Source organism: Hypomesus nipponensis, chromosome 1 (genome assembly GCF_054491055.1).
Source record: "Hypomesus nipponensis isolate SF chromosome 1, ASM5449105v1, whole genome shotgun sequence".
Taxonomy (NCBI): domain Eukaryota; kingdom Metazoa; phylum Chordata; class Actinopteri; order Osmeriformes; family Osmeridae; genus Hypomesus; species Hypomesus nipponensis.
The window spans coordinates 19438202-19456865 of record NC_140361.1 but is presented as its reverse complement, the minus strand read 5'-3'; the positions used below and the strand labels follow the sequence as shown (position 1 = coordinate 19456865).

The 18664-nt window shown below is 41.9% G+C and overlaps 1 protein-coding gene and 1 long non-coding RNA gene across 2 annotated transcripts in view; both read left to right on the top strand.

The window, feature by feature from the left end:
- The window catches only part of glod5 (glyoxalase domain containing 5), a 50384-nt gene extending 46429 nt beyond the window's left edge, over nt 1-3955 (top strand). The window contains exon 4 of the mRNA XM_084697402.1: nt 32-3955. Coding sequence (XP_084553528.1) covers nt 32-184 — 153 coding nt within the window. The 3' untranslated portion in view covers nt 185-3955. The remainder of the gene's footprint in view (nt 1-31) is intronic.
- A 4893-nt stretch (nt 3956-8848) lies between these two features.
- On the top strand, nt 8849-17122 carry LOC146302903 (uncharacterized). Its single transcript, XR_014754885.1, has 3 exons — nt 8849-9332; nt 16577-16675; nt 16839-17122. It is a non-coding gene; the product is annotated as an uncharacterized LOC146302903 (long non-coding RNA).
- The last annotated feature ends 1542 nt before the right edge of the window (nt 17123-18664 follow it).

Genomic DNA, 18664 nt, shown 5'->3' with positions numbered 1-18664 from the left:
GGCTCTATTTTTGTGTCTATTCCCTCTGCAGGCCTGTGGTGTGTCAGTAGAGGAAGGACCGGTGGAGAGGAGTGGGGCTGTAGGGGCCATTATCTCCCTCTATTTCAGAGACCCAGATCACAACCTCATTGAAGTCTCCAACTATGTACAAGTTCCAAAGGAGCCGGATTACTACTGTCACTGATGTCGTTTTCTGACAGTAAATGTTTTTTGTAGTTTCCAGTTCCCCCAGTTCAGCATTGTGAAGGTGCCTCTCAGACTGTATAGTGTGTAGCTATATAATTTCTGTCTTGTTCCTTAACCCTTGTGCTGCCTTCGGGTCACATGACCAAAAGGTTCATAACGAACCATCGTTGTGTTTACCCAATTTTACCCAATACAAAAGCAAATACAATTTTTTTTCTTTTAACCTTCGCAATGTGTTTTTGTATGCGGTAAAGTTGTCGCAAACGAAGGTGGGTCACAATGACTAATGGGTCAGAATGACCCGAGGAGAACACAAGGGTTAAAGGATTTGCAACAACTGCACAACATCAATGGTTTTCAGCTTGTTTGCCCAACTTTAGACACTACTAAGTGTCATCACTATGTCCCAAAAGCATTTTTGGAATATAACATGTCACTTTAGCTTCTACCAACATTGTTACTCAAAGAACAGTAAAGCTTAAATATGTTAGTTGTGTCTAATATATGATTATCAACTGACATACACACATTACATTAAAGGTAAATATTCCACATTCATGTCAGCCTTAAAAAACTTTGTCATTTGCGTTTACCTTTTCAATTACAGTTTTTGTTGAACCTATTGTGACAAATGATGTTTCAATGTGTGTTCTCTCTAGTGCAAATGACAATGTAGCATACAAATATATGCACTTCAACACTTGAAGAGCTTGGTGAGAAGAGATAGAAGCCTTTGAGATTTTGAAAAGACGCATGGAATGCAACGTGTGTGTGTAACTTTGGGTAGAATGTGAGCTTCCAGGTTGAACAAACACAGTGTTTGTATGTCATTCATTGCTCCTTGTCTGTAAATGTGTTCTGTGTTGCCACTGTTTCAAGGATTCATCGTTCACAAAACCATGAATATAGCCATCAAGCCAAAAAATACGGCAACTGGTCAAACATTGTGATGAGACAACAGTTACAGTCAAGCAGTCATCCAGCTAGGCAGTGTTCCTTGTTCCCCACAATTATCCACACTTTCATTAATGTTTTCTTGTGAAGTGGGAACGAAGTTGTTCCATGAACAATATAAACTTTGTTCCTAATACCAATGATGTCAGACAAAATCATAAGTTATGATTTCCAAAAAAGGAAAATTGACTCATGTTGACCCAGAAAATAAAACATAGGTGCAGCTTCAAACACAGAAAGACAAAGCACACGCATACAATCACAAACTTTGTTTTGTGCTTTGTCATTGTATACTGTAAAATACTTGAGTTTAAACTACCAGGGGCCTATTCCATGAAGACCGCTCAAAAAAGCTAGACTTAAAGTCCTAAACCAGACTTGAATAAGGTGAATTAGTCAAGCGGGGCTTAAGCGGTTCCATAAAGGCCAATTTCAGCTCACGCAGTCCTACTAAGTCAAGTCAGATTTAAGTAGTCAAGCTAATTGCGCGTGCACCCTATTCTTAAGCAGCTCGAGAGGTAAAACATGGATCATATAATCCACCACGGCAAAAGCAATGCACACGGCCACGTGACTTCTTCCAGAAAGAACGTTCGCTTTAAATTGTGTACTATGACAGGTCCCTCATCCACCGCTTCAATCAAAATAAAATGACACGCCATGATTGACGTCGTGAACGACAGGCTACGTAGGTCGAGGACCTTTTTAGACCTTTACTTTGTTGATTAAAAGAAACCCTCTAAACTCATCTAGTTTAAAATAAAAGCCTACTATTAATCAATACATCCAGTAGCCTAACATTTTTACATGTTTTTTGTGTCGGGGAAATTGAGGGCGGATTTAGGTTCGTTTTGCAATTGTAGGCTACTGTTAACAATTATATTGCTATGATAATTATACTCTGATAATTTACATTGAGATATAGGCCTATGCCTGATGCCTAAACATTTGAAATCACAAACTAACATCCATACATTGACGGCTATGGTGTGTAGCCTATCAAAGCATTGTTCATCATTGTTTAATGCATTAGGATAATGTTGTAGGCTATTTAAGTTGATTTTCTATCAATGTTGAACAGATTGAATGGATGAGAATAAGAAAATGAGAATATACGTGGTAAATTATCGTTTTCCCGTTGGGTCAGTGTTACAGGAACATCTGGTTATCACCAAGTCACGCTAAGCCTGACAGTTAAGGCCGATTTCGCAGAGCTCTGCGTGCACCTCCTGATTTTCCTGACTATCCGTCTGTCCGTGCGTCTTTTTACGGATACCCCTTGGCTATGATTGGTCCGTATTGCGTCAGGGGTGGGGGGCGGGGTTGCCGTGACCAACAAGAGAACAGAATCCTTTGACCGCCATTGTTGTACGTTTTTACAACTCTTATTTCAGCTAAACAGTACATGTAAATCAGCATCTGAATTAAAATGTGACGAGAAAAGGAGAGTGTAGTTGCTGAAAATGTGCTTATTTTATTGATGAAATGGTTCATTTGTAAATTTGCTCCGACTTTTCGATAACCTAGCTAGCATCGCAGTGCAGCGTCATCTACTGTTCTGGCTGTGAATTGCTGTCAGCACGCAGAGCCGTCGGAGTAGTATAAATTCAACCAGTCCGTCCGACTCCGTGCGTGCGTCTGTCCGTTAACGGAGACGCAGAAGTATAAATCGGCCTTTAGTCTGACCCTGACCAGACTAGTTTCGCAGCTTAAGTTGCCATAGTAACCAAGTTCGAACTACGTTGAGCTAGCTTTATGGAACCAAATGAACTAAAAATGAGTCAGACTAACTGACATAAATTTGGCTTATTCGGTAAACTCGCTTTATGGAACAGGCCTCAGGAAACTCCCAGGCTATTAAAACGGAGATCTGGATGCAGCAGTGTGATTGTGAGAAACAAGATGAGGGAGGGGCTTAGCACAGCAGCCTTCAGCTTGTGTTGCTACCTACCTCTGAAGGGATGGTGATTATCAGTATTGTTTTACAGTTGAAATCTTCAGGGAACTGATGGAAATCAGGAAATTTGACTAACAGGCCAGGCCATCCAAGCCTAGTCATGAAGAGATGGATGGATGTGAAGGCTGGGTATATGGCTAAATGTATAAAGAGATGTAAGGAGGTATGAGGATTCCAACCCCAGCAAAGCACTGTTTGTTCTCCAAACATTCATAAAAGGCTCTTTAACTGGTTCCAACATGGTGTGGTCTAGTAGTGCTGGCCTGTTACAGTGTTAGTTTTCCCCCAACAAGGGGTAGGGCTTGTGACCAAACTCATTCAGTTTTGGAAAGTGCCTCCATTTCCTCCTGTCTAGATTTATAGCCACACATTGACTTTCGAAATATTTCCACTCTGACAAAAGGACAGCAAAGAAGGAGGAAATTTCACCATCTCTTCCCATCACCCCACCCCCTCCAACAACAGTTCAATATTGTACACTTTGCAACATTGACCATGATCCCTCCCCTTCTTATGTCTCTGGCCATTTTCCCCTGAACTTGGCTGTTGTGTAACTTGGCTCTATGGTTCTGGTCCTAGCAAAAGTGCTACAGTCAAGTCCATCGAAGGTTAAAGACAATTCTACCAAAGCAATTTTATATGTAATCTTGTTTTAGTTTTTATAGCAGTAGTCCTCTGGGTTACCTATTAGATTGGCTGTACAAGTGTTGTCTCCAATCATCCAACCCTCCAGCTCCACTTTGACACTTGTTGAATGCAAAAAGGGGGAGAGACGTTGATACATCCACAGTATGTATATTTTGGATTACTGTTTTGTTTGAGTTTTGTTCACAGTCTTAATAAACCAATTATGTTGTATGTTACTGTGTGATGTTGATTAAGAAAAACAGACAGTATGTGGTAACACATGATGTGTTAATGGATCAGTGTGATAAATTTGCTTACTGTAGAATTATTTGGAAAAATCAATTCCATCCAATTGTGTAAAATAAAAAAGAAGGCTAATAATAACATTCAGAACCTTTGAACTAAGTAATGCCCCTGAAATTACATACAGTTAATCTATTGGATGTTATAGCAATACAAGTTACATACTGTAGTGTGGAAAAACAAGTGGTAAAATACAGCTGCAAGCACCAAGGAGGGGGCAAGCAGTTCAGCAAAGCAGATTCGCCATGGCAACTTTATTATTTACTATTTATTTATTATTGCTTAACATTGGCTTAGCAACTTTTAAAACAGTTTACTGTTAATTTTAACTATTGTAAGAATCATATTTTGTCGCTTAGGACAAAAGTGTCTGCTAAATACAATATACACACACAACCACCCTCCCTTTCTGAGAGTCCCTAATTTGCCTACTCCTTACCACATAGTCAACTGCTCTCTCTTCCATCTTTTCCTTACTCACTCCCAGTGGCGGTTCTAGACTAATTTTACTGGGGGGGCCAAGGGGGGGCCAGTGTTTAATCAGAAGGGCACATTAAAAAACGGAAACAAATGATATTTAAACATTAAATACTTACATTTGCTTTACATTAAAATCATACTAAATGCTCTGGCTCTCCCTCTTCCAGCTCCTCAGCTCTCTCAATACCTTGATTAGTTTCTGTAACTTCTTTATTTACTGGGCCAAAAAAGGCTGCAATGTCCCTTCCTCGGTTCATGATGACTACTAGAAGAAGAAAAACGTGTTAAAAAGTCAGTTCAGGGGGGCCACAGGGGGGCCAGGGACATTTTTACAGGGGCACTGGCCCCTGTAGGCCCCTGTGTAGAAACGCCCCTGTTCCCATGGCCCTGTCATGGTCACTCTCCTCCTCCTCGGCTTGTTTCCTGACCCTGTCAGTATGTTGTTCCTGCTTCTCTGAGCCAGCCACCTCTCCTCCTTCCTCTACAGGTAATGCTGATGTTGAAGCTGCTACAGCCCCAAACATGTCCGAAATGTTGGCACATTTTGAGGCATTCGCCTATAGATTTTTTATATTTTTCTCCCGTAATTTTTCTGCACCTCCCTTGCGCTTTGGTGGTCATTTGTCCATTTTAACGATGCTAAACTTCCAGCATAAGCATAAGCATTAGCCTACTACAGCTCGTGTCTCAGGGCCGGCAGGAGGTGATATTATGAATCCCACTATTGCCACGCCAAGACCCGCCCTTCAATAGCATTTATTGGCCAGGCGTCCATACTTATGCAATGTTATGTAACCCCATTTGTACAGGTCCCCTGACCAATCGGCTTTGTAAATTTGCGGCCGGGAGTGGGGTTCCTGGATTTGATTGGGTCAGGTCATTGCCAATAAAGAAAATTTACCAATGGGCCACTGTCAGTTCTTTATGGGCCGGTGTGGCAAAAAGAAAGAAAAGGCCTATAAATTATATTGGCGATTTGGCCCAAAGGTGCTTTGGCCCACCGGGAAAATGCCCGGTATGCCAGATGGGCAGTCCAGCCCTGCTGATCATGTTAAAAGCATGGCCATAAGCAATGATAGGAAGTTCGTCTTTTGACCAAAGACCAAAGAACAGACATGAGCTCATATCCTGTTTGGGTTAGTTTGTCTTGATTTGATATTAATGGATGAATGAGATGAATTTGAGAACTTTTGTGATGGCTTATTCTGAAGATGATCTGTGCCGGGTTTGGTGAACATTGGATAAAATATGTTGGTATCTAAATGTATTTTGATTAAGGCAAATATGGTAGACATCTCAATGAAGTCTGTCTCAGCTTTGAGATTTACCAAGGTATTCGCATGCTAAAGAATATATATTTTTATGCAAAATACTTGAACAGTTCACATAGCCAGATCACATTTTTGCTTGTTGCAACACCCCCCAGGGGACATTTCATAAAATCCAGCGTGGGAACCAATCCAATAAAGCCAAGCTGGTTCATGCAGGGGGATGCGGGACATTAGCAGCGCGTCACTAGCAGAGCGTCATATCATGCAGTAGGGGCACACATTCTTAGCAGGGCAGGCTATTTAATCAGGATATGCTGCAATCTGCTTTGCTAGTGCGACACAGGTTGTTTTCTGTTTAATCTGCTGCCTCCGCCTCCCCGGCCTCCTTGGTTCTGTGTTTCCTGTCGTAGGGGGAATGCGTCGCTGCTCTCTGCTCGGAGGTCGAGACGGTGTCTCCGTTGGGTGTGGCAGGGAGCTGATGCAAGCAGAACCATGATGCCAAATCAAGTGGTACAATGATGTGTTGTACCATGTGAATAAAGCATCAAGTAAATACTATACTGAGTCCTCCTGCCTGAACCAATGATTGAGTGAACACTGCAAGCATTTTATGTTTATGTTGTGCAGTTGTTGCAAATATATAGCTACACACTATACAATCTGAGAGGCACCTTCACATTGCTGTCAGTCATTCATCTTTGTGAATACAGATGCCCACTATACAGAGCTAACATCATGCTCTGCTCTAAAGGCACTGTGCATAAATGCACAAGGAAGATTATTTTAGGGTCATGGAAAGGAAATAATAGATTTTCACAGTGGTTTATTTTTCCAAATAAATGGACAGATGGTGATGATGGTCAATTGCCTGTGTGTAAACACTGTGAAATGTCTGGAGGCTAATCTAATGGGATGATGCATACAGCCTCTCCCAGTGCAGGCAAATAAGTTTAGTTAGGTGTCTTATATAGTTAGTTTCTGGGTGTAGGGATATCACACAAACACTTAAGAGTCTTTACCTCAGACGTTAGTGATCGGTGACTCCATCAGTCGTAACATTAGATTAGAGCAACCAGCGACAGTTTACTGTGTACCTGGGGCCAGAGCTACCGACATAGAAGCTAATCTTAGGGTGCTGGCTAGCACTAGGGCTAAGGCAAAGGCCAAAGCTAAGGCACATGGCGCACACACTAATGATAGGTACGAGAATATAGTCATTCATGTCGGCACCAATGATGTTAGGCAGAGGCAGTCAGAGGTCACAAAGGTTTGTATAGCACAGGCATGTGACCTTGCACAAAAGATGAGTCGGCATCGAGTAATAGTCTCTGGTCCACTACCTGTTAGGGGGACTGACGAGATCTACAGCAGACTGAACCGCTAGTTGACTCACTTCTGCTCAGAACAGGGTTTAGGATTTGTAAATAATTGGTCTAGTTTCTGGGCCAAACCTGGCTTGTTGAAAAGTGACGGGCTCCATCCGAGCTTGAGAGGTGCTTTTCTATTGTCTAGGAATATTGAAGCTACTTTAGATTAGGCCTGACACTCACTAGAACAAGCCCAGCCACAGTCTCTTAGAGAGTCTGATAGGTATGTTGATAGGCATGTTATGAGCTGTTTGGGGCCTGATAGCTTAGCTTATAGTGTAGCCAGTGTGGTTGTTGATGTATACTTTCCCATTGAGACAGTGTCGGCCCCCCGCCCCTTTTCCAAATCTTGGCCTTCAATTATTAGGAATTATACCAATTTAACATGTATTCAGCCTTGCTCCCCCGTTACTCTTCCTACAAAATGTTTATTTTTAGAAGAATTATCTACATCTAAAGCTGCCAAAAACCCATACTGGAATGTTGGGCTCCTAAACATCAGATCCCTATCCACAAAGGCCATTTTGATTAATGATCTTATGTCTGAATGCAGCCTAGACCTGATTGGACTCACCGAAACCTGGTTAAAACCTGACGAATATTCCCCCCTGAACATGGGTGTCGCCAGGGGCGTTGTTAGACCCTTTTCACTGGGGCACGTGCCCCAGTACAAATCTGCTGTGCCCCAGTAAAATCAAGTTTGAGTTTTAACAACTTAATTTATTAGTCAGTGCATTCATTTAGATTGATAATCCCAGAAAAAATGTACACAGTACTGCTCAACGCTTGTAAAATCAAAGCAGTTTAACCAAAAACACAAACCGATGCCTGCAGAATTCCAAGTCACAGCGCTCTTCTGAGCTTGCCCAATAGCCACTACAGCACGCACACAGAAGTCCAGGTGTTGGACTTGGACACAAGAATTGAGGTAGGCTAAGAAAACATTACAAAACTATGGAAAGTTTTAAAATACCATTTTGACTTTTATAAAATTTTATGAATATAAAACCTCAAACGAACAGCAGAGTATTCCAACTATGTCTATACCAGTCCCTGCCACCAAAGCTGATATCAAACCTGCGTTCCTGAACTTTGCTTACGCTTGCCTTCCCACAGTTCACCACGCTCGGGGGCGTTTCAAACAGATTAATGTAGAATGTAGTTCTCTAAAGTCACTGTTGTAGTTGTCATGGCCAAGTGTGCAGACTTGGGTTTACGTAGTTGCAACATCGATCAAAATACAACTTGTTTACAAAATATAAAACTGTTTAATACTGTAGACATACACGTTGACATGTGTAAAAAAAAACGTTTTACTATATTCTTCAATCTCTGCTAATCTGCCGAAACGATAGGGAGTTCCAGCCCGGCTAGCTAACTAGTTAGGACAGAACGAAGTTACGTAATGTGACTAAACTGAATTTGAAAGGACAAGCACCCACAACTTCGGCAAACCTTGCGCCATGCATCGGTTTTTTGTATTAACATCTCTGTACGAATACAGATATGTATCGTACAGGACTGGGTAAGCAGCCACACAAACGATTAGTTTCTCCTCCAGCTTGAAACCTAGAAAGCTAGAAATGTTTACCATGGTTTCTACGTTACGAGAAACAAGAAAACACTCCGATTGGCCATCGCTAGCGAAAATCGCTCCTCATTAGCATAAAGTTGAGAAAATCTCAACTCGAATCGCGTCGCGTCGCTACCCACAATGCACCACGCAAGCGATTCACCTGGCTCCATAGAAAATGAATGGAAAACATGTTGTCGCTGGCATCGCGTCGCTGCAGTGGACACGCACTGTAAGGGTTACGACCACTTTATGTTGCGGCAGCTTTACGACTGCTGTTTTACGGTGTGTGTTATTGTTACCTTTGATACGAAGTTTTCGCGGGTAGCTCTCTTCTTCAATGCCTGCAAGTAACGTGTGGTCAAGCTGTGATTCTCCTGCTGTTTAATTTTGGAGTTTAACTTGTTAAAAGTATTTTTAAGTGAAATATTTACAGTAAAAAGTACTCGGTTTTCTTTGGATAATATCCGGAAGTCCGTCGGCAACGTTTATCTACAAGAAGACCGTTTGCAAGGAACTTCGCATTGTTCTATAAGAAGACCGTTTGGTATCTATTTTTTTCATGGACTGAGAAAGAGACATTTAATTAAAGAGGACGAGTAACATTCCTTCAGGTATTTTTTGTACTGTGTTGTTCAGACATTTAAGTATTTGGTTAACTGCCTAAAAAAGGGGAAATATATATATTATTTTTTTTATTCTAATTGATATAATCACATTTCCATGTGATTTAAGGTTTATTATTTTATGTTGTTCCTGACTTACATGGTGATCAAGTGAGACGCATTTCATTCCAACAAATGTTAAATAAAAACTGGATCGATAGTAAACTGCTATCACAACCCGAGTAAATTCTGTTTATTGGTTACAATAGCAGGTGTAGCCTACCATTGAGTGCATTTACTCGGCTTTCTTAGTAGGATTCAAACATACAGCAGTAGGGCCGACAAGAAGACATGGCGACACTTTGTTGCAGAAGGATGATGGTGCAAGTTTCGTCCGTGAAGCATACAACGATTAATAAAAAAGAATCATGTAGACGTGTTTATTGAGTAATCGCATAACTAATTACACATGTAAACGGAGTAATTGTATTATTGGCATGAACCGACAATTGCTAGTAATCGGGTTTGATGAATGATGAACTTTATTGGTTCGTCGAGAATAACAGAAATTTGCCTAACATCCATACCTCAAACAAGTTAAACTAGACGCAAAACTACACGTCCAATCCCCCAAAAAACGGATATTTTCCGAGACCCAAGACTCTGCCGAAACCATTGATATCCTTTATGTGTCTGTGCGGTCAGAAATACAACTCTTTTTGCAGTTTCCAAAACGTTACCCAATTCTGCTTTCATGGTGCGGATAAGAGGACAAGTTTTCCTACATTAAGGTATAACTTGTTTCTGTAAGTTTAACTATATGAACGTCAGAGGAATTTGTTTGACAATTAAGTTGAATATCAGAAAAAGAGCAGCCAGCAGAGTGTGCTCAATCATAACAATCTAGAAGGAGCTAAATGTTTAATTTGCACAAAAACCTTAATTCTTTAAAAAGTATAAAAGTGAGAATTACCAGAAGTCATAGCCATCATCTCCTGAAGGAGCTGAACGTTTTGATACCAAAATTGTAGGAATCGGTGAAAGTATTCAGGACTAGTTAAAGGCCAAAAAACGGCGGAAGAACTGAGAAGTTGAAAAGCAATAGTGAGAATGCTTAACAGCATTCTCACAATAAAGAGAAACAGAAAAACAATAGTGAGAATGCTTAACAGCATTCTCACAATTTCTTGCTTGTGTGAGGTTTACATGGTTTGAACTCAGGAAAGGGTTTCACTACTGGGTAGGGATTTGGGGTTGGAATTAATTCTAACTGTGGCCTGACAGACCCCGGTGCCTGGCCTGCGGCCCATCCTGCGCGGAGAGCGTGAAGTGTGGACATTGGTGTTAACGTGTGCGCATGACAGCGGTGCCGTGATATATTCTAGTCTTCAATTGAGTGCAGTGAGCTCCTTAGTCTAGTCCTTGGGTGGGTGTGGCAGTTTGCAGTGCGATTTGAGAGTTTAAATGTGGACGCGCACTTTGTGGGCAGCAGGTGGCTAAGGGGTGCTCGGCGCCTTTGGGCTGGTTCCATCTCAAACCCCGGTCCTTATGCCACATTTGTGTCTACCCCAGTGTTGTATGCCGCCTGAAGTTTACTGTGTCAATGCCTTTTATTATGAACTTGTTGTACCCAATAAAATGTAGTGATTTTTGCTACTCCTGTGTGTTCATCTGAATTGTTGGGGATTACACCGAGAGCCCAGTGTTGTGTCAGAGAAGGTTGTTGAAATTACATCTCGAAACCTTACCTCTCTGCGCGACATAGCCAGGTAGTGTGTTGTGCAGAGCACGCTTGGAAGAAAACAATAAATAGGGGCCTGTGCCCCAGTAGAGTTTTATGTCTAACAACGCTTCTGGGTGTCGCCACAATATAACTTGGGGGGGTCACGTCCCCCTCACTTAAAAAAAAAAGTTGTTTGGACCCCCACACATTTGCAATCTTTCCATTGCTTCACAATCAAATCCATTCCACTTTCAGTAGGGGGAATACCCATAGCAATCCAGTCCACGTTTTCCTGGTTTCCTACACAAACAGCCTCATCTTGCACGCAGATTCAACTCCCATACTGTTTGATCGAAGCGTTGCGCTTGCAGCTAGCACTTCAGACATCTACTGTTCCATGGACGAGATGGATAAAGGAGGGTTTTTTTGAGGAAGAGGAAAGTAGGTTAGAGTTGCCCAAGTTTTCCCTTCAGTGGCCAAAGCACCCTTATGAGACATTCTCTGACTATAATGGCATTAAGTCACAAAGATCCTTCTGCAAACATTATGATAAACTGGAAGGAGTGACGTGCCTGGTGCTCTGATTTTGGAAAGGGCCTTTTTATATGTTTGGAGCGTGGGACCTTGAGTAAGATGTCTTGAACCATGCCAGGGGCCATAGGGCCCGATCCCATGGCCATTAGTATTTTGTGGACGAGGCCGCAGCATCGGCATCCCACTGCATCCCAAGGTGGGCAGGGAAATGTTTGAACACAATATCCTGTTCCTCCAGCAAGAAGCTGGGATCTTCTTCCTCCTCTGGGAAGATTTAAGGTTGGGTGATTATAGCTAGATAAGCAAGCCATTTACCTACAAAAAGCACTAGGCAATACCATACTTTATTTACCCATTACAAGTGGAACAGCATTTTTTTATTTCTTAATCTGGGTCTGAAATATATTTTGCTTTTGCTTCAGACCTAGCCGTCTGTTTTGGGCAGAAAGTGATGACAAGGATGTTTTTTCCAAGTAATTAGAGCTACTGTTATGGCTTTTTATTGCCATAACAACTGTGAGCTAATCTGGAGTTAACATTAGCTTTCTAATTTTTTCCTTTATTTCAGAAATGTCTTCCACATTAAACAAGGTTGCTCAAGTTTGTAATTTTGGTAATTTGCTGAATTTCATTGCTACATGTTAGTCTGTAACATGAAGGCAAAACAGATACAACCATTAAAACCATATATCATCTGAAAGCTTATACCCTCAGGATGTTATCTAAGAGACACGTCCTTCTCTCCATATTAGTATGCTGCCCATGCATAATAAATTGGGTATTGGTAAATAGAGTATATGGCTGATACTTTTTTGGGCTGTGCCATTTAGGGAAACTGATTCAACTACCATATATTTTATGAAAGCTTGCATCCTAAGGATGTGATCTGTGCAGTGGCAAAAATCTGCTATCAACTTTGGGGGGGGGACAATTCTATGACATTTTCTCAAGAGCAATTTCTGAGGGGGACACCAAAATGATTGCTGTTATACAGCCTACATGGTAATATGTTAAATGTATATTGAGGAACCATAATTAATACTCCTGGATAATTTATAGTTAGTAACTGAAGGGTTGTCTCAACTTGTTCAAATATAGTTTTAGTAGTGTTTCTTATCAGTCAAGTATGAATGCAGGTGTACAGTATTTACAACCAGCAATACCAAGAAAGGCCAGTATGTACTGTACACTGTATGGGTGCAGTTTATGTAATAACAATGGGCATGGTGCAGTCTCATCTAAAATATTTTCAATTTAACCATCATAAAGTCGGGGAAAATCACAACACCGTTTATCTTGAAGTGTCAACACTTTTTTGGCGAGAGTTTGCGGTTCTATAAATTGTGGGTGTGGCTGATATGGTTCTGTCCCACCACTGAGGTGACGAGACAGTACTGTGCCACTGTTTCCTCCTGGCAAAAAGGTTGACCCCTGGTCCTGCCATGGCTGTGACACTGTCATCTGAAGTCTCTCCCTGGCTCTTTCCCTTTCACCACCCTCACTGACTCACAGTCTGTCTCCTAGAAAAGACATAAGGTGTTTGCCATCCTTCTAACTACCTGTACCCAATACTACACAATTCATCACATCAACAAAACCATTGCCTCAAACTAATGTTGCTTCAGTCACCAATTTAAGCAGAGACTGGGGGTATCCATGGCATTGTCCAATTATGTCCCTATTTTACAAGTCTAAAGAAGAGAACCCATCGTGTTGACAAACAAGAGACTCAACAAACTTACCCAAGACCCCCTGTCTCTGCCAGTCTGTTCCTGCCTACCTGCAGCTCTATTGTCTGTTTGTCATCTGGTGCCTCCTCTACCTAATAGCATCATTATGAAACATTCAATTAGCACATTTCACATAATTTTTTTGAACTTTTTATCAACTAGTCTTTGAGATTAGGCCACTAGGGTTCTTTTTTTGCGTTCTGGTGTCCCGAAATGCTCTGATCTCTGTCTTCCGTCTTTCCATGCTTACCATGCTGGCCGCACCCACAATGCGCAGGTTATTTACAGTAGGAGATGGGCTTCTATCATTTATTACCATTCTTCTAGAATAGGCTTCGATCTACCAGTTAGCTAGACAGTTAGGAAAGGTGAAACGGATTGCATTAACAAGGATTGACAGCTGTATGAGTTCACCCTTTACACAACGCAAACTGCAATCTTTTTCATATTAATATAATTCATGTTTTGGTTTTATATTGGCTGGCTTCCCAGAATAGCAGAATTTGCAGAGCTAGTGAGCGAGCCCCAATTCCGTTTGTGTGGTATTTGCCATCATCTTTCCTATCGCCAGTTTACTCCAGATTGGCACACAGGTGCTTCAAAGTCCCTAGAGACGATTTAGCTTTTGCAACGAGACCATTTAAGATAATTATGACAATTGTAGAATATAGTATAGTTCTGTTCAGTATCGCTAACCATGGTAAATGGATTTTGAAGAACTACAATCATGGCCGTAACTACCATTGAGGACACCGAGGTCGTGTCCTCTGTATTTTTTTCTTATTTCTGTTTTTTTTTGTGCTTAAATTGTGGTATATAAACTCAAAATAAAGTACACATGAAACTGACTGCAGAACGATGATCTTGGTCTCCCACAAACCGTAACGTGATTTTATACTTGAAGAGCCAAGAGTAGCTTGAGAGTTTGGACATACGTGCATCAACAAAACGCACTGTCGCTATGATAACCACCATACACAAGTCGGACGCTGATGTTGTTACCGCTATAGACCTAATCAGAATGTTTGTAAACAAAGGTTGCCAAGACACTTCCGGGTGGATAACTGTCATCCTGTCAACAGCAGTTAGTATGGTAGCATAGCATAGTAGTTCATAGTGGTTCATTTAAAAGATTAGATCGAAAAGATTAAAATGTACACAGGCATGTAAAGGATAAGGCTTTTTCCGTTTTGCCAAGGTTAAATCGAAAATCGACGCAACGGAACGTGATAACGTTAACATGTTTAGCACAGATCCAGCACAGATCCAGCTATAGTAGACTAGTCTACCTAATTGCCTTAAGTTACATTTTTTAATACTTCAATGATACATATCTGTTCAAAATGTCAAGTCAATTAGACCTTTGGTTCAAGAGAAGAGGAATTTTGAATGTTTTCCAAAATTATCACTGTACAGGAACATCCATCCAGGACCTTATGGATCCTTGTGGATTTTTTGTTCCTCATGAAAAATGAGGCATGCCCACCAAGTTTCAGAATAATTGGAGCAATGGGGTGGAAATGCCATCACTTTGAAAATTTGACTTTTGGGCGTGGCCTGTGGCGCCCCCTATGGTCCGATGTGGCCCATATTTGGTGTGGGCGTACCCACTTGGATATAGTATCAATATGCCAAATTAGAAAATTTATGACCGGGGACTACCAAACAGATGTAACTACTTCTGGCCGGCCGCTATTGAGGTAAACACAGCGTAGTAATGGCCACTTAAATAACCGGTGTTTAAAAGAGCTACCCTTAATTCCAATTTCTGATGTAGACAGTATTGCCAAACGGACGTCCCGAGTACTCTGTTAGACAAAGTATTTAAGTTTTATGCCTCCTCATTTATTCATAATTATGAAGGTATTATGTAGCTTTTGCTACTGGCACCGGATATAGCGATTGTGTTAGCTAACATGACAGTAGGCTAGTTAGTTTAGTATGGGGCTATTATTGTAGCAAAAGTATTCACAAATGCACAGCACAATCCACGAATGCACAGCAAGATTCACGAATGCACAGCACGATCCACGAATGCACAGCACGATCCACGAATGCACAGCACGATTCACGAATGCACAGCACGATTCACAAATGCACAGCACGATTCACGAATGCACAGCAAGATTCACGAATGCACAGCAAGATCCACAAATGTGTACGATCCACAAATGTGTACGATCCACAAATGTGTACTGTCCACAAATGCGTACCGCGATCCACAAATGCGTACAAGGATCCACAAATGCGCTCTCAGATTTGTTTATGTGTAAAACCTTGTCCAAATATGTAGTCACAAAGGCTGGCCTCTCAATTGGCTGTGTTTTTTACACGTGACTTTTGCTACACTTCTGCCGTGGTACAAATCCACAACTCATGTGCGTGTGCATGTGCGACGATATGTGCCTCGGTAGCTGTAAAGCCTCCATACCACCAGTTGGTGGTATAGCGGTCCAGTAATTTTTAAGGCAACATGACATTACTGGGTGGTTCAAGTGGTTCCTTAGACTCGTCGTGGCTGCACTTGTGATGCAAGGCAGACACCTCGAGAGCTTTCGGTAAATATATTTTTATGTTTAGTAGTAGGCCTAGGTGTCATAAGTAGCCTTATATTGCCCAGTAAAATACAATATTATCAGTAACAAATAACTTTAGCTCCGCTTATGCGTCACCGAGCAAACGTCATTGAAGTGGCACTAGCAAGCTAACTAACGCTAGACCAATTAACCTACCTGAAAATGTCTGGGCCGTATATGGTGTGTAGGTAGCTAGGATGGAGTCACGATCAGGAGTCTATCTAGCTTTAAAACTAGTTTGGTGGAAGTTTGTATTTAAAAAAGGCTAATAATTAAGAGTTGTCTTGAGTGTCATCAGCTAGCAAGCTAGGCACATTCAATCATCAGAAAATGTTTTCCTAATGTACATTTAGATTTTTTCTTTGTTTTCTTTTTAATGCTCTGCACATGTCTGGACTTAAGTTAGTAAGTATATGTATTTAAGTGGCCGATCAGGAAACAAATGAAACAGTTGAGAAAGGGATTAAATGTGACTGGCATTTGGCCACTTCTGACGGATAAGATGTGGTCAACCTGCTTACGAGAAAGATGCTGAAATCACACCCAAGGTACATGATTTGGTTTAGTACTTAAATAATTGAGATAATTATCCAATCTTATTTTAAAGACCCGTTCTTGAATACCTACTCTCCAATTTGTATTCCCATGTATGATTGGCTACATCTTCATTACCATTCTCTGTCTTTCCAGATGATTCTTGCACATATCACCCGGACGTTGATGACGAAGATGTCTCTGTCGAGGTTGTCACTCGGGTCATGGCTTAATTCCGGACTTTTATTGAACATGGTGTGCCTTTTTTATTTTATTAAATGCACATTTTTCCATTGAAAAAGTCATTACTTCCATCCTTCCTGCCTCTAACCTTCCTTCAATGGCTTTTTGTTTATAAAGTGTGTAAATATAAAGAAGAGTATAGAACAAGTGTCTCACAGGTCTGTCTTTTCAACAGCCTCTTCAGAGCATCTGAGGTATCTGCTGCGGTTCTGGTTCTTTGGTCCATCCACAATCATGATACAGACATGCAACTGCCCCATGTTTCTTCTGTCAATGGCTAACTCCCCTGCATAACAGCAGGATCTCGCATGTGTATGTGTGTGCTTTGGAGTTTTACTCTGTTAGGCTTACCAAATGGCATGTTGTAAAGATAAGCTTGGTGTTGGCTTGAGTTAATTTGGTAAGGTTCCCCCTTTCTGTAGGCAAGGAATGCTGAACACAGTATCACTTTATACAAAATAAAAGGTTATATCTAATTTTTATCTTAACAGTTTCAAGCTCACTAAGTTTTGCTATTAATAGTTTATTAGGTACACACACAAATTGTACATAAGCCATCCTCGCTGTTACGGTCCCCTTCGTCTCAAGGCTGGAGAGCCTAACATTAAGCGGATATGACACTAATCACTAAACGGGAGGAGACAGAGCTTAAAGATGTACTTCAATGCAAACATAAAAGCTTATATAAATTATAACAATTGCCACACATATCTTCAGCATCCAAAACTAAGCTTCAGCAGAGGTGGCAACTGGGTCTATTGATCTTTTTAGATGATCCATCTCCAGTTCATCCAGACAATTCTCAAGGACTGGTACATGGACACCAGGCCTCTGGTCAGCATTATTGTCATTGGACTCCCAGTCGATCTCTGGTATGTGCAACTCCTATAGAAACATAACTTAAGATGTTAACATTTGGATTTGCATCCGACTGTAAAGTCATGCATAATCATTAACGGATGGCCCACTCTATTAACTGACATTAAGAGCCTTAAGTGGAGGATCAATTTGTTCATCTTATTAGGTTATTGTATAATGTCAAACAGACTCATTCAATACCATACTGTCGTAAGAAGCGCGTGAACAGTGGTTACTGTACTTTCAAGACAAATGGATGCAAGCTACTGTAGAGAGCCTTGAATTAACAGTACAGCTAGCCTAGCGGGATTTTAAGAGGCACTTTTAGTTGTTCGGCTACTTAATTATACTTACTAACTTAAGTCCAGACATGTGCAGAGCATTAAAAAGAGAACAAAGAAAAAATCTAAATGTCGTCGTCGTTGTCATCTGCCGCTTGTCCGGGTATCGGGTCGCGGGGGCAACGACCTAAGCAGGGAGGCCCAGGCTTCCCTCTCCCCGGCCACTTCCACCACCTCTTCCTGGGGGACCCCGAGGCGTTCCCAGGCCAGCCGAGTGACATAGTCCCTCCAGCGAGTCCTGGGTCTTCCCCGGGGCCTCTTCCCAGTGGGATGTGCCCGGAACACCTCACCAGGGAGGCGTCCAGGAGGCATCCTAATCAGATGCCCGAGCCACCTCAGCTGGCTCCTCTCGACGCGGAGGAGCAGCGGTTCTACTCTGAGCCCCTCCCGGATGACCGAGCTTCTCACCCTATCTCTAAGGGAGAGCCCGGACACCCTGCGGAGAAAGCTCATTTCGGCCGCTTGTATTCGCGATCTCGTTCTTTCGGTCACTACCATAGTTCGTGACCATAGGTGAGGGTAGGAACGTAGATCGACTGGTAAATAGAGAGCTTCGCCTTTCGACTCAGCTCCTTCTTCACCACGACGGACCGATGCAGAGCCCGCATCACTGCGGACGCCGCACCGATCCGCCTGTCGACCTCGCACTCCATTCTTCCCTCACTCGTGAACAAGACCCCGAGATACTTGAACTCCTCCACTTAGTTCAGGATCTCCTCCCCGACCCGGAGATGGCACTCCACCCTTTTCCGGTCGATAACCATGGCCTCAGATTTGGAGGTGCTGATTCGCATCCCAGCCG